A 24,590-nucleotide genomic window follows, 5' to 3' on the forward strand; every position below is an offset into this window, starting at 1 on the left:
AAAAAAAATAATTTATTCGTTACATTTACGAGAACCATCAAAAAGTTGACAATAAATATTTCATTAACATAAAAATCTTCCCTTTGATCACTATAAAGCAAGAAAGTCGGCTCCTTTGCTAATAAAAATGAGCTAATCTTCAAAGGGATGATTACTGTTATTTCCAAGTCTTCTTAAACCTTGAACGAGATGATTATGATAAAAGTCATACTTAGTATAAATAAACTTATTAAATTAGTTTCCTCGGTAACTTGAGTTTCCCTTAAATTAAATTTAACTCCGCGGTATGGAGCCCAAAAAAATTTTTTATTTTATTGCCTTCTTTTCAGGATAATGGCTGTTTTTTTTTTTTTTTTTTTTTCCTTCCTTTTTATATATCCTAAAGACATTAAACTTAACCCGTAAATCCTTAATATATCCAATATTTATTTTTTTATTTTAAATCGAGAACCTTAATTGTAACTTTGTAGTTTAAAAATTTTAATTTATAAAAATTGATAATTTTTTTTTTTGCAAGAATTACAAATTACAAATTATTTTCTCCGTTATTTTTAAACTGGACTATGTAATTAATTCTATTATCAAGCAATTAATTTTTAAAATAAATTGACACTGCAAAAAAATCCTTCCGTCAATTTAAATTAATCATTACTCGCGACGGTAACATTTAAAAGTTATATAAAAAATATATACTAAAATAAATAAATAATTGAAATGATTTATTTAAATACGCGTCATAAAAACGTTGACTAATAACTAATAACTTATTAGATAATTGAAGCAAAAGAAAAACTTAAATAATAAATGTATTCATAAATATAAATAAAATATCCTAGTCACATATGTACAAATGAAATGAAATGCAATGTCATGGACGTGATTAAAAACCCGAAGAACCTGTCACATGACTATACTACGAAGTACGGCGTACATAATTATACACACAGTATACCGATAAATACACAAGCATCCGAAATGTAATTTGTTGTTATTCAGTCATGGGTTCCGGGCCCGTTCCAGCTGACGAAGCTGGATCTGGATCTGGAAATAATGTAAGCCAATTTGTGAAATCTTTAAATTGTTGACTGTTGAGTAACCACTTACAACTTACATTCTAGCAGCCGTACCGGGGATGTATCTGCGTCCTTGGGCGTGAAAGTGTTATATTAGTCTTCCGAATATAATCCCAAGACTTATTTACTTTCTTCGTGTCGTGGCTCAGACTACAAATCGCTGACTAGCTTCTTGATCTATAATTAAGGCTTAACTACTTTATTTTACTGGACTATACGAGGCTCTTTCAATTTTTTACCAGCTACCAATACATTAAAAAAAAAATTAACAATTCGAGTAATTAATAATTGTTACATGATTTTTTATCCTGTCAATAATTGTTGCTATTTTTTTTTAATTCTTGCGTAAAAATTTTTATTTGTGGTGAAATTTTGATTTTGAAATAAATTTGTGGCAAGATTTTTCTGTCAAGTCTAAAAATAAATTTTTTTTTTAATTTCAATGCAAATTTTAAAGAATGAGGAAGTTTTTTGCATAAAATTAATGAAATAAAATATTTTATTAAATTTTTAAGTAAAAATATATGATTTTATAATTATTCAATTTTTTAATTTTTAATTTTTTATTAAGTATTTTTTTTTTTGTGGCTTAAAAAAATAATCAATTATAAAATTTATAATTTTTTAATTTTTTATAAAGTATTTTCTTTTTTTATTTAAAAAAAAAATAATAAATTATAAAATTTATAATTTATAACACAACTATCTTCTAGATGATTTTGTATCAGAATTTAATTGAAAAATTAATATGTCTGTAAAATTTTGACTATTAAAAAATTAAAATTAACTATATTAAATTTTGATATAATTTTAACGTTGGAAAAAAATTTTTTAAATCCAATTTTTATAAAAAAAAATCATAATAATTTTATTCCAAATTTATTATAAGTCCTAGTAGTTTGAAATTGATGGCCCATAAAAATTTTTTTTGCATAAAATCAATATAAAATACGCCTATAAAAAATGAAGTTATTTATAAAAATAAAAAGCAATTTCGCAATCTAATAAGAATTCAACAAAAACAATGAAGCAAGGTCCATAATTCAGAGAATACCCAGAACAACCATCGAAGCTCCACCCGCAAGATAATTACAGGCAAAGCATAGTTATATCCTCGGACGGATCGCACGACTTATTCAATTAAACTTGCACTGTACACCGAGTACCGAGTACCGACAAATTTTTATGTCTTCGTCCCAGTTAAAAAGTTGATCAGAATCCCGGACAATAGCCGAGGTTCAGGTCCAGGCGAGGGGGGACCTAGAGCAGGCGCCGACTGCATTACCTTTGAAGTTTACCTTTATCGGAGATTTTTCGCATGCTTATCCGCCCTCTTGTCGTGTAATGCATTTCGCCGCCGGGAATTCTTCCAACACCGTTGCAGTACAGCGTACTATGCTCATATAATAAGAACAAAGGGTCAATGGTCATCTAAAAATATTTTAGCACATTGTTCAGCTTTAGCATTGTTCGAGAACTCAATTCGTTTTTTACTCCGAGCAACAATATAAATATAAACATAAAAATAAATAAGTACTGTAATGTAACAATGAGCCCTACCGTACACACTAAATAAATAAAGTATGATCTCAGCCACGTGTCTAGTTTTCAGATATGACCATGAAAATTTTTTATCGTGTTCGGGTCTGGAGAAATCCCAAGAAAACTACTAAAAAAAAATTTTCCAAATTTTTTCTCGTCTTAAAAAAATTCTACGGGTTTCAAAAAAATTTTTTTCCATCGTTTCGCTGAAAAGAGTTTGTAGAAAATGTATTGCCCTTCAATTTGACGTAATTAGAAAGCTTGTACGATGATTTGCCGCGAAGTTATCGTCAGTCAAAGCAAAAAAGTACTTTTTCACTTTGACAATCAATAATTCTGGAAATAATAATCGTATAGTAAATCGAACGGCGGTTTTGAAAACTGCACGATATTCTTTATAAAATACCGTGAATAGCTTTTGTCAAAAAAATTTTTTTTTAATTGAAAACTTTAATTGAAAAAACAACAAAAATTCGCATTATTAAGGATGTTTGGATAACTTGGTATAGCTTTGGATAAAATGGATGAATAAAGGATATCGTTGGTAATTTTTTAACTTCCAAGTGACCCCTAAAATCCCTGAAAAATTCAAAGCGCTGCGATTTTTTTTTCATAGTGCTCCGAAGCTTCAAATTCTTTTTTTTTTTTTTTTTGCAAAAATAACCATTATGAGCAATTTTTCAATTTTTATTCATTTCTTCAATGAAAAAAATTTTTTTTTCTCAAGAAATTATTATAAGAATGAAATGAAACCTTGAAAAGACACAAATCCAAGTCAAGACCTTTGTAATGACACTAAATTTCACTAAAAAAACTGATTTTATTTTATGACTATCCTGGAAACAAAATTTTTTTTATTCTCTAAATAAAATAAAAGACTTAGAAAAATATTCCGGTGAATTTAAAACTTGCAACCATTGAAAGGCACTTAATACTAACTTGGATAGTTAATAATGATTTTTCAGGTAGTTTATTACATAGATTGGCACGGCGATTGCGTAAGTCATGACTCAAATCCTTGATACCCGAGTAAATCAGTTGAAACTACAGTCTATTGATTTAAAAGAGAAAATTAATCGGTAATTACATGGGATTTTATTTTCAATCTTCGATATCGTTTTCATTGTTCTTACATAATCGAAAAATCAATATTTTCCAATAAATCAATCAATCATTTTGTAAACTCAATTTAACGGAACTTTTATTTTTAATTAACTTAAATTACACAGTTGTACAATATTATTTATTTAATTATAATGGATATAATTGTCAACTGATTAAAAGAGACTGAGGAAAAGAGAACGATCTAAAGGACGATTCATTTTATCTTCTTTGATTCGCATGTTGCGTCGCGCTCTTCTTTCAAGTCTTTTTATGTGCAGACGTTCCATTAATTCGTCCATACACCCTCGTCTTTTTTCGCGACAGTCCACTGGTATTCCACCCGCTGAACATTTACAGTAATGACAGTAGGTTGAAAAATCTTCTAGTGGCGTACATTCTCGATCATCTTTTCATAATAATTATTTAAAATTAAATAATTTTATTAAAATTTTTTTTTTAATTTAATACATTATCTTTTATTTTTTTATATATTTTTTTTAATAGCAATAAAATCAAAGCTTCAAAAAAAAAAATATTTATTTATTTTTTTGTAAATAAATAAATAAATTTTAATAATAAAAATAAACTTACGAATCGGTCTTTTGAAAGTTTTAGAACATGTAACTTGTTCGCACAAACTGCCATACCCGTGGCTCTTACAAATGCACTCAGCGCAGCCATCCAAGTCTAAATGTTTTTTATTTGGCTCACAAATTGAATTTTCATCTAAAATATTTACGATAATTTTCAATTTTAAATATAATCAACCGGTAATAAAATTTATTACAAGACAAATAATAAGATACTCAAAACTTACATTCAGCAGCTCGGCGTCCGCTAAATGCACTGAAACCCGATCCGTATGCTAAAAAAAATTATTTTAACAAGTGATGATTATTATATATATTAAAAAAAAAAAAAAAATTGATGGTATAGCGATTTAATAAAACAGAAATGCGAGAAGGAAAATGGTTGTGTGAATTAACTTAAATTGCCGAACCTTCGTTGTAATTATAATGGCTTGGTGATTTAACGAAACTGAGATTCGCGAAAATGGAGAAGAGGATAAGAGAGTGATTTAATAAAATAATGAAAATGTTGACAGTTAAATAGGAGTAATTTACCAGGTAGTGCGATAATAATAAATATTACAGCATGCGAGTGTAACGACATTGTGGGCGTGAATCGAGAAGCTCTTGCCGTTAGAATGCCCTATATACTCTCGTATGTACCACTCGTCTTGTTATGTTGAGTTTGTCATTCACGAGCAGCTCGACCGTGAAATAAGCTCCATGCAGTGTCAGGAGGTGTTTTAACAACTTGATAGCCAAGTAAAACTTGATTTACGGCTTAACTACTTCTACATTTTCCATCTATGTACGCACATAAATATGTGTGTACTTTATTATTATTTTTTTCTTACTTTTATCGCTGTGACGCAAATAAATAATGGTTCTTATTTTTTTTTTTTTTTTTTTAATCAGACTAGCTATTAAGGTAGATTTTTCTAGAAAACAGTTGTAGCCGGCCTTTTATCGCTATTTTAGGGAATTTTCGTCATAATTTATACTATTAAGAAAATAAGAAAAATTTAATCTCCAGATAGTCACATGATAAAATCGGTTTTTTTTTTTTTTTAGTGAAATTTAGTTTGTTTCTAGTCTGTTTTATTTTATTAAATTACACCGAAAAATTTTGGCTGAAAAATTTATATAAATTTTTATTTAGTAAATTTTGAAATAATTCTTCAATTAATTATTTTTTTATTTATTGTTTCAATTTTTTTTGTGGCTTAAAAAGTGAAAAAAAAAATTTCATAAAATTAATTTTGGACCTTTATCTCAAAATAAATTTTTATACAAAATTATAAATTTATTTTTTTATATTTCCCTGGAAAAATGTCATTTGGCCGCACTAGACCCACATCTGGTGTGGCCAAATGACCCGTTTTTAGTACATTCGCAGCTATCGAATCGGTGCGTCTCCAGCAATATCGAACTACAATAATAAATTAGCATTTATAAATAATTAATTAATCAATAAAACTTTACACGGCTTCTGAACTTCCAACAGACAAAACTTAAATATAATAAACGCGTGTAAAACAGTAGTAGGCCTCCAAGATTGTCATCTTATGGCTAAAATAATTGCCGTTAATTTATCACGGAAAATTTAAATGCTTGCATCAAAAATTATTGCCCTGTAATGAACATTAATAGTCGCTCTTAATTTAAGCAATATAAAAATTTTTTTTTATTAAAATTTTTGTCACCGCGTTATTTAGTTTTTAATACTAAAAAAGGTTATTTTATCGCAGTTCCTTTACCTCTGTGACAAAACGAGGGAAAATGAAAAAAATAAACAAGTCAAGGTCCACTTATTATTTTTTTTTTTTTTTTTTTATTAGACCTGTTGTGGTATTCGTATTAAAACATATATAAAGAATTCAGCGATCTCCAAAATAAAAGAAAGTGAAAAACTTATTTGACATTAATAGCTGGGAAGGTGCCAATCGGAATAGCGTCTCGCCGAAATTACTAACACGAATGAGTCCATTTTACGATCGTAACTCGATTTAACACACTTACTATTAACATATATATGTGTAATAAAGAACTTAACATTAAAAGAAGACGCCTTTATGTAAAACATGAAAATAAAATCCCAAAATCAAAAATATTAACGATCGTTCTTTTAATCTAAAATGTTTAGATAAATCATTTAAATAATTATGTTTATTAATAATAAAAGAAATAAAATTAAATTAATTTTTTTTAAAATATTTTATTATGGAAAGTATAAAAAGTTTTATAAAAAATAATTTATATCAATTCAACTTGCGATTATATGATTAAACCTTATATTTAATACTTTGTGTATTACTTATTGTTCAGATGTGATGTAATACATTATAACAATCGTTTAAAATCATTACAATTTTTTTAATATAAAATATTAGATCTTTTCATCCGTTGCTAAAAAAAAAAAAAAAAAAAAAAGAAAAAAAAACTTAATAAATCATATCAAATAACTTGTACTGTCATAAATCTTATAAATAATATTGATCTTTAAATGCAAATTTTAAAATTAAAAGTCTTACAATATTGATTACGGATTTTTTTAATTGTATTTTATAAAAACTTAAGCTAATTATTTATTAACTGGACAGTTTTTACTTCCAATTACACATGGCAACGTATCAATACTTTCTTTATCCTATTCTAAAAAATAACGACGAATTTTAATTATAATTTAAACAATCGGCTCAAGTAAAAAAATACTAATCGAATAATTGAACACCGAAGACGAAGAACATTATTAAAAACTTAATCTTGAGAATTTGGACAATAAATTAAGTAACTATTGTTATTTTCATTGATTTTTGGTTTATATGTCAAATATTCGTGTTAGTTAAAAATTATTTTTTTGATTTTTAGTTTGTCTGATGAAGCTGAAATAAATCAGCGAAACGTTGCAATTCTTATGATTTAATATCTTCATTTACTGTCCAAATTTCCAAGATTTTTATTTAAATATCGCGTTACTGATACCGTGAGGGCGTATAATAAAAATCCTTTTTTTTTTTCCAAGTCCAAAAAAAATTTTTATTATACGCTCTTATTATGGCATCTGGGACGCGATATTTTAAATATAGACGAGAGCTTGAATATTAATTATCAAAAACGATAACAAAAACGTCACATTTATCCCTTAAAGTCAATAATTAACAATATTTATCATTATAATTTATTAAAATTACTTTTGATTATCGTTCAGTATCTTTTTCGGTGGAAGATTCTCTTTTAAAAAATTTAAGCAATGAAACCGCAGGACTTTTGATCCTCGTTTCTGTAGACCTCGATCTCGATCGAGCTTTTTTTCTCCCCGGCGTTGTTTCTTGATTACTATTACTATTAACAGCATTATTATTATTATTATTATTATTATTATTATTATTATTATTATTATTATTATTATTATTATTATTGTTATTATTACTATTATTACTATTTACACTACTGTTAGCATTACCAGGATTGTTTTCAATCTGCGACAAGAACCTTTCGTAGCGTATTTTCGTCAGCCAGTCAATATTCTCTTTGCTTTTTATCGGCGATCTGTGTATGAGATGTGGCGCGGTCCCGTCGATCGCGAAGTTCGGCAAGTTCATCGTCGGCGAGAATAAAATCGGCCTATCTGGCGAAGTCGACGTGCCCGGTTGGGGTTCAAAGCATTTGTTTTTCGGACCAGCCACGTCTTGAGAATTCGTCGGGCTAAATAGTCTCCTTGCGCCTCTATTCTCGAAGTGTGCTCGCTTGGACGGCTGCTCATTCTCTCGTATCGGTGATAGGATTGTCTTGAACTTGCTGTTTTCCGTGGAGATTTGTGAGTATTTTCGTTTGGCAGAACTTCCGGGTGTCCCTACGTCCGGTGATTCTATGGTACTGTGATCGGTATCACTTCCTAAAAAATTAAAAAAATAAATTTATTCATATTTTTAGGCGATAAAAAAAATTATCAAAATTGAAAAAAAAATAATTAATATTTTAGAACAATAATAAAATTAATTAAAAAAAATTATTACTATTTTTAAATAATAATACAATTAATAAAAATTGAAAAAATATATTTGCCAATATTTTAAACGATAAAATTATTAAAAAAAAAAAAATTTTTATATTTTTAAATAATAATAAAACTACCAATCTGGCAGTCACTTTGTGACTGCCGTCACTTGTGAACTATAAATAAATAAAATAAAATTTTGTTAAATTGCACTGTCCATTTAATCATATAAAAAATTTTTGCTGATTCTCTTAATAATTTAAATTAATAAAAGTCGAAAAAAAAAATTATACGTACTGTAAGCAACATCAGAATCAGGTGAACAAAAAAGATGTGATTTTTTGAACCCTGAAAACGTCGGCGTAGATTCAAGCTTAGATTGCTGAGGGTGCATAGTAAAAGTAATCGGTTCAGCTCGTCCTTGGACTTCAATCTCGTCATTCTCGCCTTTGTTTTCCAGACCGACTCTCCAAATCCGGTGATATCCGTCGTCACAAGCTGTAGCGATCACTGGCTCACCATAGGGCTTCCAAGCAACTGAAGTGACTTCCTCCGTATGGCCACATAATTTGAATATAGGCCCACCAGGCTTGCTTGTCTTCCAAATATACGCGAACTCATCCGTCGAACCGCTCAAGAGATACTTGCCATCTGGACTGAGGCAGCTTTTAACATAATAGGACTCATTTCGGTGCCCGTAGTACTCGGCCATCGGGTTTTGGTTATAGGACGATAAATTGTATGAGTAAATAACATTATCTCTACAATTTACGTAGAGAATCAGTCTTGACGGGCAAATTGCCAGTGATGTGAAACCATACTGCGTACTATTGCCTTTGTATTTAAAAGTGTGTTTAGGAAGTGGCTCCTTTTTGTGTATCGTGTAGTGCTTCCTCATGTCCCAGACCTTGATGACACCGTCACCGGCTCCGCACGATATCAGAGTGTCGTCATCTTGGAAGACTAGTCCTGTGATACTTTGCGCTCTTTCTCCGCTTATCAGCGACCGTCTACGACAACGCGGTCTACTGCTGTTGTGGCTTGTTAGGACTTTGGTAGTTCCGTGTGCGTTGTAAATTCCGCTGTCGGGTTTCGGGTGGTCGTGCGGGTGCTTCGCACGGATGTCCCACAGAAATATGTTACCGTCTCGCGCTCCAGATACGAACACTGACTTGTCTTCCGGCCGGAACACGGCTGTTTTAACGCAGCGGTCATGACAATTAAAAGTATTTATTAATGTGATTTTCTCCTCGTCCAAGTCCCATAATTTTATTGAATGGTCTCCTGAGGCGGTTATGAGCTTCATTTCACCTGGCATCCAGTTTATGTCAAATATTGCGTTGTAGTGGGCCTGAAAAAATATTTATTTTTATTATGTAACTGGAAGTTATCAGACAGATGCCAATTTTTTTTTTTTTTTTACTAAATAAATTTTTATTACAATTTATTTATTTATTAAAATTTTTTTAAAGAAATAAAAAGTGATTTTTTTTATAAAATATTTACAAGTAAAAATATATTTTTATAAAAAAAACTTTGAAATTTATGAAAATAAAATCAGAAAATCTCTAGAATTTTTTTTTAATTAAAAAAATTTATGACAAAAAAATTTTTTTTTTATTTTACAAGTAAATAATTTAAAAAACGATGCGTAGAATTTTTAATCAGAATTTTTTAATTAGAAACCGAAGTCTGGAAAAATTCTAAAAAATTTATAGGATAAACTGATGATATGTACAAAAATTTTTTTCTCAAACTCATGAAAGATTCTACTTTTTTTTTTTTTTTTTAACTAAATAAATTTATTAAAAATATAATTTAAATTTATTAAAATTTTTGAAAAGAAATAAAAATTAATTATTTTCTAAAATATTTACAAGTAAAAATATATTTTTATCTGGATTTTGCCTTGGCATTTAAATCTGAATAAATAAATAAAAGAATATTTTTTTGGTTCTAATTTAACTGATGAAAAAAATTTTTATTTAAAAAAAAATTTAATAAATACTCACAGTAGTGCCTTCCATTGACAAATGAGGTTCCTCTGATTTAACAGTAGTGTCCTGTAATGCAATTCTGCCATCTTCAGAGGCCAAAGCCAGTGTGTCTTCCCATCCAGCACTTGTAGAAAATTTGCAAGCGAATATGAACGGGTCTCGCGTTAAGTCTTGGTGACTGTCAGGATTTACCGAAACACCACGATAAACATCACAGTAATAACATATTAAACGTCTGATAGCAATGTCATGGTCTAAATTTGTACCTGAAAGAATATAAATAATTATTAAAATATTTTTTTATGAATGACAACTTGTCAATAAATATTTCACATCAATAATTTACTTGCAAAAAAATAATAAAACGATATTATTTAGTATTAAATTATTGAAATAAATATTGAATACTAAATAAATAAATTGCAGACTTTAGTCCAGATTGTAACCTCAAAAAGTTCGGATAATAAGGTTCAAGGGTTACTAAATTAAAACTACAATGTTATTACTTACCAAAACCAGTGTATCGCTGCTCCAATTTATTAACAATATTCTTCATTATTATTTTTACATAAAATTTTTAATTAACGATTATTAAAATGTGTTTTATATATTTATAACTTTTTAACAACAATGAGATTCGCGTGAACGCGGGAATCTGTCACTTTTCCCGCAAACATGCAACTGCACTAAACAAATTTATTTTTTATTTCTTTAAATATTTCATTAAGCAAATGAATATTTATGTGAGTATTAATAAAAAAATTATTTAATCGTCAATAAAGTTTATTAATTATGTACTTTATCACATTTTATGTTTCTGCTAGATGAAAAACGTTTTCAGTTGTCTTAAGGTTTATTTTCATGAGTGGAAACTCGAGACATGTAACGTCTGTCGGTAAAATAATTTTTTCACTCATAAAAATATGAAAATCAAGTTGGCCGAGATTTAAAAAATTTTTTTTTATTAAAAGAATTGTTACAAAAAAATAAAAAAAAATTTATGACATTAAATTTTTAATTTTATTTAACAAATAAATTAAAGCAAAAATAAATTATTTAAAAAATGGACTTGTAGGAATTTTAATAAATTAAAAATGTAATTTTTTAAAAAATTGCATTTTTAATTTTTAAAAATTTTTTTTTGCAATAATTTATTTATCACCAAAATTATTAAATATTTTGGAAATTAATTTTTATGTAATTTTTGTAATAAAAAAAATTTTTAAATATTTACTAACTTAATTTTGATGTTTTAAAAAATAAACTTGAAGATATAAACAGTAAAATATTTTGATAACTTCATAGCTGATAAATTTTGATAGTTAAAAATTATAAAGATGATTTACAAATGAAATGGACAATGGAAAACCCAAGGAGAGAATTTTACCTCCGAATAACGTGATAAAAACATTGATGAAAGTGTCGCAACTCCATTCCTCGTCCTCGTCATTGTCCTCTCAGTCAAATTACTCTTCGTGTCTCAATAATGAAGATATCAGCTATCAAAAACTGCCGGTAAAAAAATATAAAAAAATATCAGGAGTAAAAAATTAAAAAAAATTAAATATTGCAAGAAAAAAATTTCACGATAAATTATTGCAATTGGAGTGGAGTAATTACATCCAGTGGAGAATACTCTTGACATTTAGTTTAGGACTTTGGATTCTTCTTTGTATAACAGATAAAATTCTTTTGCGATCACCGGCTTCGTCAAAGGAAGGTAAAATTACAAGAGTACCGCAAAATATTCCTGAAAAAATTAATTTTAATTTGTCCAATGAAAATAAATTTTCAAAATTGTTTTCGGCGTTTTACTCAAGTATCTGTCATGCAGCTAGTATTGCTTCAAATTCAACAGATACTTATTTATTTGCCCTTTTTATTGGAATATTTATTTGCATGGAAAAAAAATTGAAAAAAAAAAGGAAAAATACTCGCGAAAATTGGACGTAAGTTTTTTAAATTTAATTAAATTATAATGCAATTTACAGATATTTAAAAATTTATATAAATTTGTGTAAAATTTTTTTCATTACAAAAATCTAAAAAATTATTAAATTCAATTAATATTTATAATTACAGACAATACTGCGATGATTCAAAATTTAATTCAAATGATTCCAATAAAAATGAATTATTCATTAAATTATTTGACAATCCATGTCAACAAATTGAAAAAAATTTACACACTGATGGGAAATTTAATGTAAAAAATTTAGAATTTAAACAATTAATAATAGATCCAGATCTATACTGGCAATTAAAAATTCTCGATAATTCCAGCGAAATTACATACACAAAAAATACGGACAATTATTTAGACCAAGTTGAAGTAATAAACCAAGTAAAAGAAGTTGATACAAGTATTTACCATTTAAATAAATTAAATGAAAAAAAAATATGTTACTGTGATAAAAACTCTTTTGTTGAGACTTATGATTTAGAAATCAGTAAATTTATAAATTACGGAAAAAAACCACCTGTTAAATTCGATAAATCAACAGACACTAAATTAGACAGACTTAGTAGAATAAAATCCAAAAAATCAGCTGTTACAAAATCTATTTTGAGATTAAAAAATAACAGTAGAAAACCATTAAAAAATAAATTAAAAAATGATCGTTTAAATAATAAGTTCATTAGTTCTTCGCCGGCATTTAAAAAATTCTTACTAAAATTAAATGACACAAATCCATTTGATCCAATATTAAATTTATAAATTTTATTATATACTAATTATACATTAATTTGTTCTTAACTATTTTGATTACATATTTATGTATAAAATTTTTTTACTTACTAATTTAAATAATATTGTACTGCTTTATAAAAATAGACTGATACAAAAATGCAGTACTCATTTAATTTATAAAGTATTTTTTTAGACCGACATAAAAACGAAAATTTTATTTGTTCAATGCCTAGAGGCACTAACTAATTCTAAGCCATAATTTAATTTAGGAATAAACCATATAAATTGTCATTAATTAAAAAAAAAAAAAAAAAAAAAAAAAAATATGCACAGTAGATAAAAAAAAATAGTTATAATCAAAGCTCTTAACTAAATTGCTGTTATATTTATCTCGGTCACGCCCTAAGTCTCATTGAAAAACTTCAATCTAGAATGAGATTTAAAAAATAAAGTTTAAAAAATGTATAATTAAAATTAAATCTCAATAATAATAATAATAACTAAACTTGAGAAGTATTATTACTCGAATTAGGATTTTGGAGCATGGTTTTGGTCCGCTTGACATTGCCAAGCTTGCAGTTGTTAACATTACTCGCGAATCTCAGAGAATTGAGAGTTTCATTATAGCAATCATCCAGCGGTGAAATATTAAGCAACATAAGAGTCTTGGAGTTTCCACCAAGCGAGGGCATGAGTAAGTGCGTCAGCTTAGAATTCCTGTAAGGAATATGATCTTGTTTCTTCAACAAAGCAAGAATAACATTCCCCAAATTAGCCAAGGACTTATTAATATTCTTAGTCTCAGCAGTTCTGGCAGCTTCTTCGCCCTTAAGCCTTTCAGAGCCAGCCAGGTCGACTAAATTGAGGTTCCCGATGCACATTTCCTCTTTTTCCGTGTGAGTACCGATCAGCCTGATCCTCGCGACGGAGTGGGACCTGGAGGAGCGCTCATTGGACTTAGTTGCAGCGACCGCGCGATTTTGTTGAGCAATTCTCAGACACTGGTGAAGCTCCTCAGGGCTGTGGATCTCCTCGACCTGCAAATTAGTGACGTACAAGTCCTGGCCTTTGGAGTCGACCATGCGAATGTCGTGAGTCTTCTGGTTAAAGTCCAGAAGATCAACAATATGCTCGTTGTAAATCTCCAGGAAGCTCGCCTCGATCTTGTACTCCCAGCCGAGGAGCTCGAACTCCTTCATCTGGTCAAAGATATGCCTGACGGTCCTGGGGATCATGCCCTCTAGCTCGCGGTCGTTGGAGCCTTCCATAGTGTAAGTTTTCCCGGAGCCAGTCTGCCCGTAAGCGAACACACAGACGTTGTAGCCCTCGAGCGCCGACTGGACCAGCATGGACAGCTCCTCGAAGACAGACGCCTGAGAAGCTGTGGGAGGAAATACTTTGTCGAAGGAGAACTCCTGCTTACCGCCGCGAATTTTTCCGCTGCAGCTCAGCGAGTCAGAGCCGTCCGCCCGTCCGATTTCCAGGGTGCTCTCATCAATGTAATTTATCGCACAGAGAGTCTTCGCAGACTCCTTGGCGATCCTCGGACGCACTCTGCAGAAGACGCGGATGTTACCCTTCATTTCTTGGATAGTATTGTGGAGAACTCGCCGGTCTTTGTCCATCTCGTGGCATAAGTTCTGCAAATCTTTGACCCGCTCGGTGAGTTCGTCGACAGTTTTACTTTTAGAGCTCAGAATAGTCTCCAGATCTTTTATCTGATCGGCGTTCTCTTCAATTGTCTTGCGGTGCTTCTTGCAGAGCTCCCGGAACTCCTTCAACGAGGCATTCGCTTTGTCCAAGGACTCTTTGGTTTCCTTCAGCTCGGTTTCTATCTGTTCATTTCTATCAGTTATCTCCTTCATGTCCTTCTTCACCACCGTCAGCTCCTCGCTCAGCTGCGAGTTGGCTGCTTCAAGATCCACGATCTTCTGAGTACTGATGTCCTCCTTTTCTTGAAACTCATCGACAATACCCTGCAGCTCGTCGCGCTGATCAGTCAGCTCCTTAGTTTTACTTTTTAAGGTCGTTAACTCGGTGTTCACCAGCTCGAACCTTCCCTTCCAGTCCCACTTGCTGACAGACTTGGCGGGCGCAGCTTTTGCGGCTGTTTTTGACGTTTTTCCGGCCACTGAGTTGCTAGATGCGGCTGAGCTGGCTCCAGTCTTCGGGAGAGGCCTGATTGCGGGGCGCTTGGCAGGTATCGGGTTCGTTGCTCCACCAGGTCTCTTCACTGCTGCTCGGGTGACCGCTGGCTCTTGGGTCGTGTTCTTACGCACCATCGAGGCCATTGTTTTCGCTCGAGCCAATGGTGGCTGCGATACTGGAGGCTTGTTCTCCTTTCTCGTTACTTTCGGTGGATCATCTGTGATAATTGTCTTTGATTTACCTATATCTTTTAATAGAGTCGTTGATGTTGTGGTTTTTGGTACTTGTAAGGAACTGTTTGAACTTCCGGCAACACTCGTACCATTTACTGGCTTTTTTATACCAAATTTAGGCTTCGGTAAACGTGACTCCATCTGAAAGTATTTTTATAATTAATATAATTATTTATTTAACTGTCAGGAATTTTATTTAAGAAAGTTTTTTATGACATTAATGTTAGCAGTCACTCGTGAATATTTTTATTTTTTTTTTTTTTTAACAAACATATTTGTTCAAAAAAATTGTATTTTTAATTTTTTTTAATTTCTATGTCAATTTTTTTTTTGCCATAATTAATTTTAAAAAAATTATTAAATATCTGCTAAATTTATTTTCATGTTTTAATTAAAAGATATTTAATAATTTTAAAAAATTGCCAATTTTTTTTACTATAATTTATTTGTTATAAAATTATTAAATATATGCTAAATTAATTTTAATATATTTTTTAAATAATTTACTGATTCATTCATCTTGAAAAAATTTTTGTTAAAAATATTTTATCCAGGAATTTTAATGTAAGTAACCAATAAATTCAATTATGGACTTAAATGTCACTAAAGTAAGGTTAGAGTAAATAAACACCGATTTAATTAGAACTGAGAAAGAATAAACAAATGAATTAAATCTATAAATTAAAAAAAAAAAAAAAAAAATAATCAGTAGTAAAAAAATAATTAATATTGTGATTAATGATAAAGTAACCAACCTGGATGCTGATAAATAATTTATGTATATATTTAATAAAATATATATGATTAATTCACGAATAATAAACAGACCACTGCAAACTTGTAACAAACCACTGATAAAAAAATATGGCACTTATAAATAAGAAAATACTTATTTTAATTTGAGCGTGATCAACAGTGTGCACTTGTAAATACAACAATTGTGCCGGTGGCCGTTAATGCTACAAGTTTGAACTTGAACGGAAAACAACGCTTGGAGTTTTAAAAATTATCACATGGGATTAACAGCAATTTTCGTAAAGGCTTGACGTGATTGGTTAAAAATACTTGCTAACCAATGAAATTGCTCCGTTCGTACCACGTGGTCTGCTGGAATTTGGGTGTCAGCTGACAGTACTCCGACAGTGCTGACACCATGGCAATTCGATTAAATAATTCCAACAGTCCGCCGCCGTACTTTCAGTGGCGCTGCGCATAAATTAGACAGAGCAAGATTTTTATTTTCATTTTTTATATCATCACAATAAATCAAGGAAATTTTACACACCATTCATGTAAGTTGATGAATAAATATTCGTTAAATTAACTTTATCGTTGTTTCTGAGTTGGAGTTTATTTACATGTGATTTTTAATTATTTTTTTATTGTTTATTTTTAACATCCAGGGAAAATGTTATTCAAGAAAATCTTTGTTTATAGTTAATGAGGTCAATGACACAAAAACATTTTCACGGTTGTGACATTTCACGTTTAAATTCAGAAATCAACCTCGTTAATTTATTTCATTATAACAATTAAGTAAGCTGACATTTTTAATTTTTTAAATTTAAACTAAAAAATTTTTTTTTTAAATTGTTTTTATAGTTTATCAAATTTTTTACAATTGAATTTTTTTTTTTTAATTTTTCATTAAAAAAAAAAAAGGGTGAAAATTTTTAGATGTCGGCCAACTTTATTTTCATTATTTTTTTTTAATTTTTTCACTGGGAAAAAAATTTAACTTTAAATAAACAAATTATTATTATCAGATGTGATGAAAAAATTAAATTATTTATGCTAAGCTTTAGACGATACTAAATTTAACAATTTAAAAAATTTTTATAACAATTAAATTATAGTAAAAAAAATTTAGCAAAAAACTTTGACAGGTTGAAATTTTAATAGATTATAAGTGCGAATTTTTTTAAATATTTTTTTTATAATAATTAATTTGTTATAAAAATTTTAATAATTTTTATATATCAGCAAATTTTATGACATTAAAGTTAGCAGTCGCTTGACCATTTTTTAATAAATAAATTTGCTCCGAAAAATTATATTTTTAATTTTTTTTTAGTCTTCTAAATATCAATTTTTTTTTTTGACATAATTAATTTATTGTAAAAAAATTCTTAAAATTATAAAATATCTGCTAAATTAATTTTAATCTAATTTCAGTATCATAATTTTAGTTGGGTATTTATTTTTGTATTATTCACTAAACAATTGGGCATTGATGACGATAAAAAAAAATTTATTTTATTGCAGTGACTATAATTTTAAATAATTTTTAAATAAAAAAACAGTTACTTTATTAAAATAATAAGATTATTAAATTTTATATAAATTACATTGGTAAGGTAACAATAATTCAGTCTGTTAAAAATATTTACACCTAATTAATATAAAAATTAGTAGTGTTAAATTAAAACTAGAAAAAATTTTTTTACAAAATAAATACTAGATAATTTATTACATCTAATCTATAAATATATATATATATTTATAAATTAGATTATTATTTAAAAAATAAAATATCTCAGGAATCATTCACACATTAGAAGACTGTACATTTTTTTCATTCTCAAGAGCCGCTTTAAAGTATCCCTTATCATTAAACTGACCCGGCGTGCCATTAAGCTCGTCAATAATAGACTCAACACTTCTGCCCTTGGTTTCCGGGACGAAGAAAAACGTGAACAAAAATGTGAGCCCGCAACAGCCCCCGAGGAAGAAAAAGCAGCCATACATTCCTAAAACGGCGATTAGCAGTGGGAATACTTTAACGACCACAAACGCGCTGAAAAACAGCACAATCATATTGACAGTGCTAGCAAGAGCAGCAATATCCGGACTGAAGACTTCCGAGGCAACAATAAAAGGAGCTGGACCCATTCCTATGCAATAAACGACGCAGTAAACCGAAAGAGCGAGCAGCGGTATCCACCCGAATGAAGACACGTCGTAGGATTTGTGCTGCAAGTACAGGAATGAAGCGAGGATCCAGTGACAAACGAGCATTCCTACACAGGAGATGAGAAGTAGAGGTCTTCTCCCCGCGCGTTCCATCAGCATGGTTGATAACCAGGAGCCGAATAATTGGATTGCGCCAACTACGATTGTTGCGGAATTTGGCGAAAGTGAACTTCCAGCCATTTCAAAAATCATTGCTGTATAAGTCAGCTGGAATTTTTAATATTTTAATTGCATTGTTAATTATTTATAGTAGCAATTTGGTAATTATTGAATTAATGATACTGGAAGAAGTAGAGATTTGACAATTTTTAAAAAATTAAATAGCTTTAAATAATTATTTTGAAAAAAATTGCATTTAAAAATTTTTAGAACTTCTAAAAATTTAATTTTTTTAATTAATTAATTTTTCTTATTATAATTAATTTAAAAAAAAAAAAAAAAAAACTATCAAATGTCCCTCAATTGTAGTATTATAAATTAATGACACTGAGATTAGCAGAGACTTGATAATTTTTTGATTTTTCTTTAAAAATAAAATAGCTTTAGAAAATAATTTTTTAAAAATTGCATTTACAATTTTTTACAGCTTCTAAAATTTAATTTTTCTTGCTATAATTAATTTAAAAAAAAAAAAAAAAACTATTAAATGTCTCTTGGTTTCAATAGAGACTTGGCAATTTTTTTATTTTTCTTGAAAGATGAACTAGCTTTAAAAAATAGCATTTAAAATTTTTTACAGCTTCAAAAAATTTGATTTTTAAATCAATCAATTAGACAAAAAAAATTCTAAAACCAATCAAATGTCTTTCAATTTCAGTACAATTGAATTCTTATAAAATAGCGTACCATAGCTGAAATCCCACAGGTCTGTTGTCCACTCAGCAGTGCAATGGCTATGACAAGACCCTTGATAGTCGCTTTGTCTCTAATCAAGTCTCTGAGCCCGACGGCTTTACTGACGTCAGAATTCTCTTTTACTAGTGACTGGAGCCTGAGTAATTCACGGTCGGCAGCAGATTTGTCGTCGTTTTTCAGCCACATCAAGGACCTGACCAGCAATCATACGATAATTATTCACTTGGCGCCGAATCAACTTAAACTTGAAACTACATAAAGATGATTCAATAATTATCAAGTATTGAATTGAATAATTGACAGACTACCGTCTATCTAGTACAAATAGAATTATTTATTTAAATAAAACCTACTTGATAGCGTCGTCGATCCGTTCCTTGCGGACGAGATACACCGGAGTATCTGGAACGAATACGAAAGAGCCAAGAAAAACCAGGGGTACTATCAAAGCAACTATTGCGAATAGTTGATAGGACAAAACAGCTCCCAGTATGAATCCCAGAAGGATTCCAATGTTAACTGAAAATACCATCAAGCTGCCGAGCTGTCCTCTGATGCTGTCTCCGGAGATCTCGGCGACGTACAACGGTACCAAGAAGAAACAAATCGCGCCTCCGAAACCTCCGAAAACTCTTGCCATTAAAAGATACCAGTAATTAGTCGCGAACAGAGTGAGTAGCCAGGAAGTTACGCAAGGAATGCTCAACACATATCCAGTCATTTTGCGCCCGTATTTTTCTGATATCCATCCACAAAGTGGGATTACTAAAATACCCGCTGCAAGCATTATACTGTTTAGCCATGATGCCTGGTCGTCGTTTAAAGGCGTTTCGCCAACCGGTGTCTCTGGGCTTTTTAGCACTGGTATTGTTGGAGATGCCCAGCCCAGCATCATTCCATACACCAGAATTGAAGTGTTAACTTGGAGAAAAAAGAAAAAACAAATTGATTATTTAAAAATAGAAAATAGTTTATAATTTTAAATACGGAAAAAAAAATATTTTTAATAAAAAGTATAAAAGGTATAATATAAGCTCACTCTGACGTTACACTCATCGAGACCTTTCATTTGAGTACCCACATCAATATTTCATATATATATATATATGAAAAATATATGAAAATGCATGTGGGTACTCAAATGAAAGCTCTTGATGAGTGTAATATCGGGATGAGCTTATATCTTTTAAAACTTAAATATTTAAGAAAGTACAATGCAATTTAACAAGTCATTGTTTAATAAATCAAAATGTTTTTTATTTATAGTTTACAAGTTACGGCAGTCACATAGTGACTGTAAGTTTGCTAATTTTAAGTTATAAAAATTAAAAAAAAAAAAAATTTATTTTTAATTTTCATGGAAATTTTTGAAAAATTATTATGTTAATTTTTTTAATTATATAAGTACTTATTTTTAAACAGAATTGTCTGACGTCTGTTTATTCTAGTATCATGTTGATAGCAAAAACTATAAACATATTACAGAAAAATAAAAAAAAAAAATTTTAATTTAAATGAAATTTTTAATAAATAAATTAAATTTGTTTTGGATAACATACCACTAACAGCAGCCAGAAATTGCCGAAATTTTCCTGGCTCTGCTGGAGGCAAAACTTTAGTAACTTCCATTGATTTTTTTAACTTCATTGATAAAATTATAATAATTTAATCACTTATTGCAAATTTATCAAAGATTAATTACAAAAAGCACCGAGTACATGTCGGTCTTGAGTTTGTTAGAGGCTCGACTGTTGATGCAACTTGTAGCTAGTCATCTTTTGTATTTCAATTTATAGCGATTGGCTGTCTCCGGAGGTGGTTGTGTAGTTCTTATCATTATTTACCGAGTTAGACTTGCAATATTAAGAATAATTACAACAATTTCAACTGATTCCCAAATTTTTATTTAATCTTTAGAAAATTTTTCCATCCAATTTTAAATAAGAATTTAATTATATAAAAAAAATTTTTTTTTTATTTTTTAATTGATAGTTGAACAAAAAAACTAAAAGTCTTACAAGATATCTTATTTGTCTTTGATTTAAATTTAATAATAAATTAAAATTAATAATATTTCTTCAACGTCACTGAAGTTACAGATTATCATTGCGGGATTAACTTTTGTCACAAATAATTTACGATATTAAATTTAAATATAAATTACATCTAAGTAATTTCTAAATATACAAACGTTTTATAAAATTGTAATGCATAGCAAAACTATCTTACGTATTGTCGCGTAATTATTTATTTTATTAAATCTTTTAAAAAACATTCCACTGTAATTTTTTTACAGTATTAAGATTTATCATTTTTTTTCTCATCATATTTTTATTTTTTTTAAATTCCAGATAGAAGCTAAATTCAGAAAATAATTGTACGATGACATGGCACTGCAATGGGACTACAAATCAAGAGATGATTGACAAATTAAAAGGTATTAAACAATAACACAATTTTTGTATTTAATTGTTATTTTACATCGATTTATTTATTTCATGTTTTAACTGTTGAAAAAAAATTTTATCTTTCAATTTTTTAAGTTTTTTTTTTCAGAATTATAAAAAAAAAATTTTAAGACATTTAATAATTATAAAAAATTTTTTAAAATAATGAATTATAACAAAAATAATTTATTTAAAAAATTCCATCTTTAGAAATTCTAAAAAATTGTAATTGCAATTTTTCAAAAATCAAAAAATTGTCAAATTTATTAAATTAAAACTAAAAAATATTTTTTTTTTTTAAATTGCATCTATAGTTTTTTAAGTTTTTTACAAATAAAATTTTTTTTTTTAATTTATCAATAAAAAAAAAATTCTAAAAATTTTATAAAATCATAAAATACTTAAATAATTATAATAAAATTTTTCAGAAGCTAAAATTCTAACATCTGCCTCTGCAGAAGCGGCAATGATAGCAATCGACCGCGGTAAATACTGCCACGAGCCAGATCCTTATTTAGATCGTCCCCGAAGAATAGGATACAACGTAACAATCAGTGCTCCACACATGGTAATTTTCTTTTAACCATTTTATCAGTCAATTCATATGATTATCGTTAAAGTAAGTCATCGACCAACTAAAAGAATTTACGTCAATTCATTAAAGAATAATTATTTTTAAATTACTCAACTATCTCGTAGCGGGTTGAGATAAAAAATACATGATTAATAATTACATAAATGACCTATTATCTTATTTATAATAAATTAATAATATTTATACTGTTGAGAGGACAGTTACTAAATATTATTATTATTTTTTTTTTTTAATTAAAATTTTTATTTTCATTTCATTTGTAATTTATTTATTTATTAAAAAAATTATTTATTTATTAATTAATTAAAAAAAAAAGCTCAATAAATAAATAAAAATAATAAATTAATAAATAATAATTTAAAATCTTTTAATCAATAAAATATTTTATTTTTATCATTTTCAAACAAGCAAACTATCACAAAATCAATGAGCAGTGCACCGATAAAAATTGATACTACGTTTGTCAGCAAACATAAATAAATTAGGGGTATCAGGGTCACTGTATTATCTCAGCATGTCGCTATTGTTTGAACAAAAAAATTATTTTATCATTAATCGGAAAATTTCCAAGATATAAAACCATTCATTATTAAAACACATTTTACTAAAACAAATCTTATTAATTATTTCAGCATGCATACGCTCTGTCCTTCCTGAGCGATCAACTGAAAACGGGAGCACGTGCGTTGGACGTCGGATCTGGTTCTGGCTACCTGACAGCCTGCATGGCGAGGATGGTCGGTCCACAGGGCCGCGTTATTGGCGTCGAACATATTCCCGAGTTGATTGAAGTATCAATCAAAAACATACAGAAGGATTGTCCGAATTTTATCGAGGAAGGTCGCATTAAATTCGTTGGTAAATTTTTTTAATTTTTTCTTTTTTTTTGGAGTTGAATTATTTTTAAAATTGTGTGATTTTTCCGAGTTTCGAATTTCTGTTCAATATTAATGACAGGTCATTGTAAATGAAACTTAGAGACGGATGGAAGGGAGGGATATCCAACTGATAGCCCCTACGATGCTATTCACGTTGGTGCTGCTGCTGATTTTGTACCTGAGCAAGTAATTATCTTTTTATTTTTTTTTTATGACAGAAAAAATTTTTATTCAATCCATTCATTTGATTTATTTTTATAAGATTTGCTAATTATTGTATAATATAATTAAATGACAAAATTAATTATAATTTCCTTAATTTGAAATATTAAATTTTTTAAATATTTTCAAAATAAATTTATTTATATTTAAAATTACTTTAAAAATTTTTTTTATGATAATTACTAAAAGTCATTTTAAAAAATTTAATAATTGTTAAAAATCTAATTATTAAATGACTATCTGATTATTTCACTTCATTTTTTTTTTTTTTTTTACTTTAAGAGATAAAATTTTTATCTGAAACATTAATTTGATTTATTTTCATAAAATCTGCCAGTTAGTGTGTAATATAATTGAATGATAAAATTAATGACAATTTTCCTAATTTGACATATTACATTTTTTAGATTTTCAAAATAAATTTATTTACATTTAAAATTGTTTTAAAAATATTTTTATGATTATAACTAAACGTTATTTTAAAAAATTTATTATTTTTTAAATAAATTATTAAATATTTAATACTTGAATTTTTTCAATTGTTAAAAATCTAATTATTAAATGATTGTCTAAAAAATTAATTAACATGTGTATTTTACAGTTAATTAAACAATTAGCACCAGGCGGTCGCATGATCATACCCGTGGTAGCAATGGAAGGATTTCAAAAGTTTCAGGATCTCTTGCAAGTGGATAAAGATCAAGATGGATCTATAACTCAAACGAAATTGATGCACGTTTCTTACGTGCCATTAACCGACCCTACGAGTCAATTACAAAATTAAATAATTAAATATATTAATTTTTTTTTTATATACAAAATAATTAAACTAGCAAAGTAGAAAATTTTAATTATTAAATTTAAAAGAACCTAGCGAATTTATGAAAAAAATTAAATTATAATTAGGAGATAAATTTAATAAATAAATATATTTTATTAAAACAGTAATTTCTGTTTTTCTGATTGCACATTGAGTTTTAGTCATAATATTAAGAAAGTTATTTCCCTATGTATTGTATGTGCGTATACTTTGTCGGAAAGGTCATAGAGATTATCATATTTCATGTGAAACAGATTGTAAAATTATATTAATTTATTAAATTAACATTTAATGTTTATAAATATCATATATTGTTTTAAAAATCTGGTCTGATAGACAAATTTATTAATAATACAAAATTCATCGAGTCCAAGGAACGTTAAATATGTTGATGGCCAACTAATCAAAAATAATTAATCATCGATGAAACAAAGTTTACTTGATG

At 28.5% G+C, this 24,590-nt stretch overlaps 5 protein-coding genes across 8 annotated transcripts in view; 1 reads left to right on the forward strand and 4 right to left on the reverse strand.

Annotated features, from left to right (window-relative positions):
• LOC141530067 (protein-L-isoaspartate(D-aspartate) O-methyltransferase) overlaps positions 1 to 24,273 on the forward strand; it is a 64,160-nt gene extending 39,887 nt beyond the window's left edge. The window contains exons 1-6 of one of the 3 annotated variants that reach the window (XM_074246927.1): positions 16,515 to 16,647; positions 21,535 to 21,620; positions 22,059 to 22,198; positions 22,858 to 23,083; positions 23,204 to 23,289; positions 23,927 to 24,273. In XM_074246927.1, coding sequence (XP_074103028.1) covers positions 21,566 to 21,620; positions 22,059 to 22,198; positions 22,858 to 23,083; positions 23,204 to 23,289; positions 23,927 to 24,109 — 690 coding nt within the window. In that variant the 5' untranslated portion in view covers positions 16,515 to 16,647; positions 21,535 to 21,565 and the 3' untranslated portion in view covers positions 24,110 to 24,273. Of the gene's footprint in view, positions 1 to 16,514; positions 16,648 to 16,871; positions 16,892 to 21,534; positions 21,621 to 22,058; positions 22,199 to 22,857; positions 23,084 to 23,203; positions 23,290 to 23,926 lie in introns of those variants that run through there. The other 2 variants (XM_074246929.1, XM_074246928.1) reach the window with 2 other exon arrangements.
• LOC141529923 (uncharacterized) lies at positions 3,813 to 5,057 on the reverse strand. Its single transcript, XM_074246678.1, has 4 exons — positions 4,844 to 5,057; positions 4,537 to 4,584; positions 4,311 to 4,445; positions 3,813 to 4,125 (listed from the first exon to the last, which is right to left on the reverse strand). The coding sequence occupies exons 1-4, from the start codon at positions 4,890 to 4,892 to the stop codon at positions 3,893 to 3,895; spliced, it is 465 nt and encodes a 154-aa protein (XP_074102779.1). The 5' UTR covers positions 4,893 to 5,057; the 3' UTR covers positions 3,813 to 3,892.
• L(2)dtl (WD40 domain-containing protein denticleless) lies at positions 6,551 to 11,096 on the reverse strand. 2 transcript variants are annotated; one of them, XM_074246497.1, is made up of 5 exons: positions 10,793 to 11,096; positions 10,298 to 10,548; positions 8,583 to 9,636; positions 7,752 to 8,183; positions 6,551 to 6,694 (listed from the first exon to the last, which is right to left on the reverse strand). In XM_074246497.1, exons 1-5 carry the CDS (start codon positions 10,836 to 10,838, stop codon positions 6,675 to 6,677), a joined length of 1,803 nt encoding a protein of 600 aa, XP_074102598.1. In that variant the 5' UTR covers positions 10,839 to 11,096; the 3' UTR covers positions 6,551 to 6,674. The 2 variants fall into 2 exon arrangements, with proteins under 2 accessions (XP_074102598.1, XP_074102597.1); XM_074246496.1 differs by lacking the exon at positions 6,551 to 6,694 and having other exon boundaries at positions 6,824 to 8,183.
• On the reverse strand, positions 13,249 to 16,312 carry LOC141530061 (protein claret segregational). The gene is made up of 2 exons (XM_074246921.1): positions 16,111 to 16,312; positions 13,249 to 15,496 (listed from the first exon to the last, which is right to left on the reverse strand). The coding sequence occupies exon 2, from the start codon at positions 15,494 to 15,496 to the stop codon at positions 13,475 to 13,477; it is 2,022 nt and encodes a 673-aa protein (XP_074103022.1). The 5' UTR covers positions 16,111 to 16,312; the 3' UTR covers positions 13,249 to 13,474.
• On the reverse strand, positions 17,641 to 20,954 carry LOC141530063 (facilitated trehalose transporter Tret1). Its single transcript, XM_074246924.1, has 4 exons — positions 20,743 to 20,954; positions 19,537 to 20,104; positions 19,175 to 19,376; positions 17,641 to 18,535 (listed from the first exon to the last, which is right to left on the reverse strand). The coding sequence occupies exons 1-4, from the start codon at positions 20,828 to 20,830 to the stop codon at positions 17,903 to 17,905; spliced, it is 1,491 nt and encodes a 496-aa protein (XP_074103025.1). The 5' UTR covers positions 20,831 to 20,954; the 3' UTR covers positions 17,641 to 17,902.
• Positions 24,274 to 24,590: the final 317 nt, after the last annotated feature.

This window comes from Cotesia typhae, unplaced genomic scaffold, assembly GCF_013202065.1.
Source record: "Cotesia typhae breed Kobodo isofemale line unplaced genomic scaffold, CoteBio_Ctyphae contig_48, whole genome shotgun sequence".
Classification (NCBI taxonomy): Eukaryota; Metazoa; Arthropoda; class Insecta; order Hymenoptera; family Braconidae; genus Cotesia; species Cotesia typhae.

Excerpts from the sequence above, each read along its gene's own strand:
- LOC141529923 (XM_074246678.1), bottom strand. The coding sequence starts at position 4,892 with ATGTCGTTACACTCGCATGCTGTAATATTTATTATTATCGCACTACCT. Across the intron at positions 4,446-4,536 it reads CGGACGCCGAGCTGCTGAAT|ATGAAAATTCAATTTGTGAG; the intron begins GTAAGTTTTGAG and ends TAAATATTTTAG. Across the intron at positions 4,126-4,310 it reads AACTTTCAAAAGACCGATTC|ATGATCGAGAATGTACGCCA; the intron begins GTAAGTTTATTT and ends TATTATGAAAAG.
- LOC141530061 (XM_074246921.1), bottom strand. The coding sequence starts at position 15,496 with ATGGAGTCACGTTTACCGAAGCCTAAATTTGGTATAAAAAAGCCAGTA.
- LOC141530063 (XM_074246924.1), bottom strand. The coding sequence starts at position 20,830 with ATGAAGTTAAAAAAATCAATGGAAGTTACTAAAGTTTTGCCTCCAGCA. Across the intron at positions 20,105-20,742 it reads ATTTCTGGCTGCTGTTAGTG|TTAACACTTCAATTCTGGTG; the intron begins GTATGTTATCCA and ends TTTTTCTCCAAG. Across the intron at positions 19,377-19,536 it reads CGGATCGACGACGCTATCAA|GTCCTTGATGTGGCTGAAAA; the intron begins GTAGGTTTTATT and ends ATTGCTGGTCAG.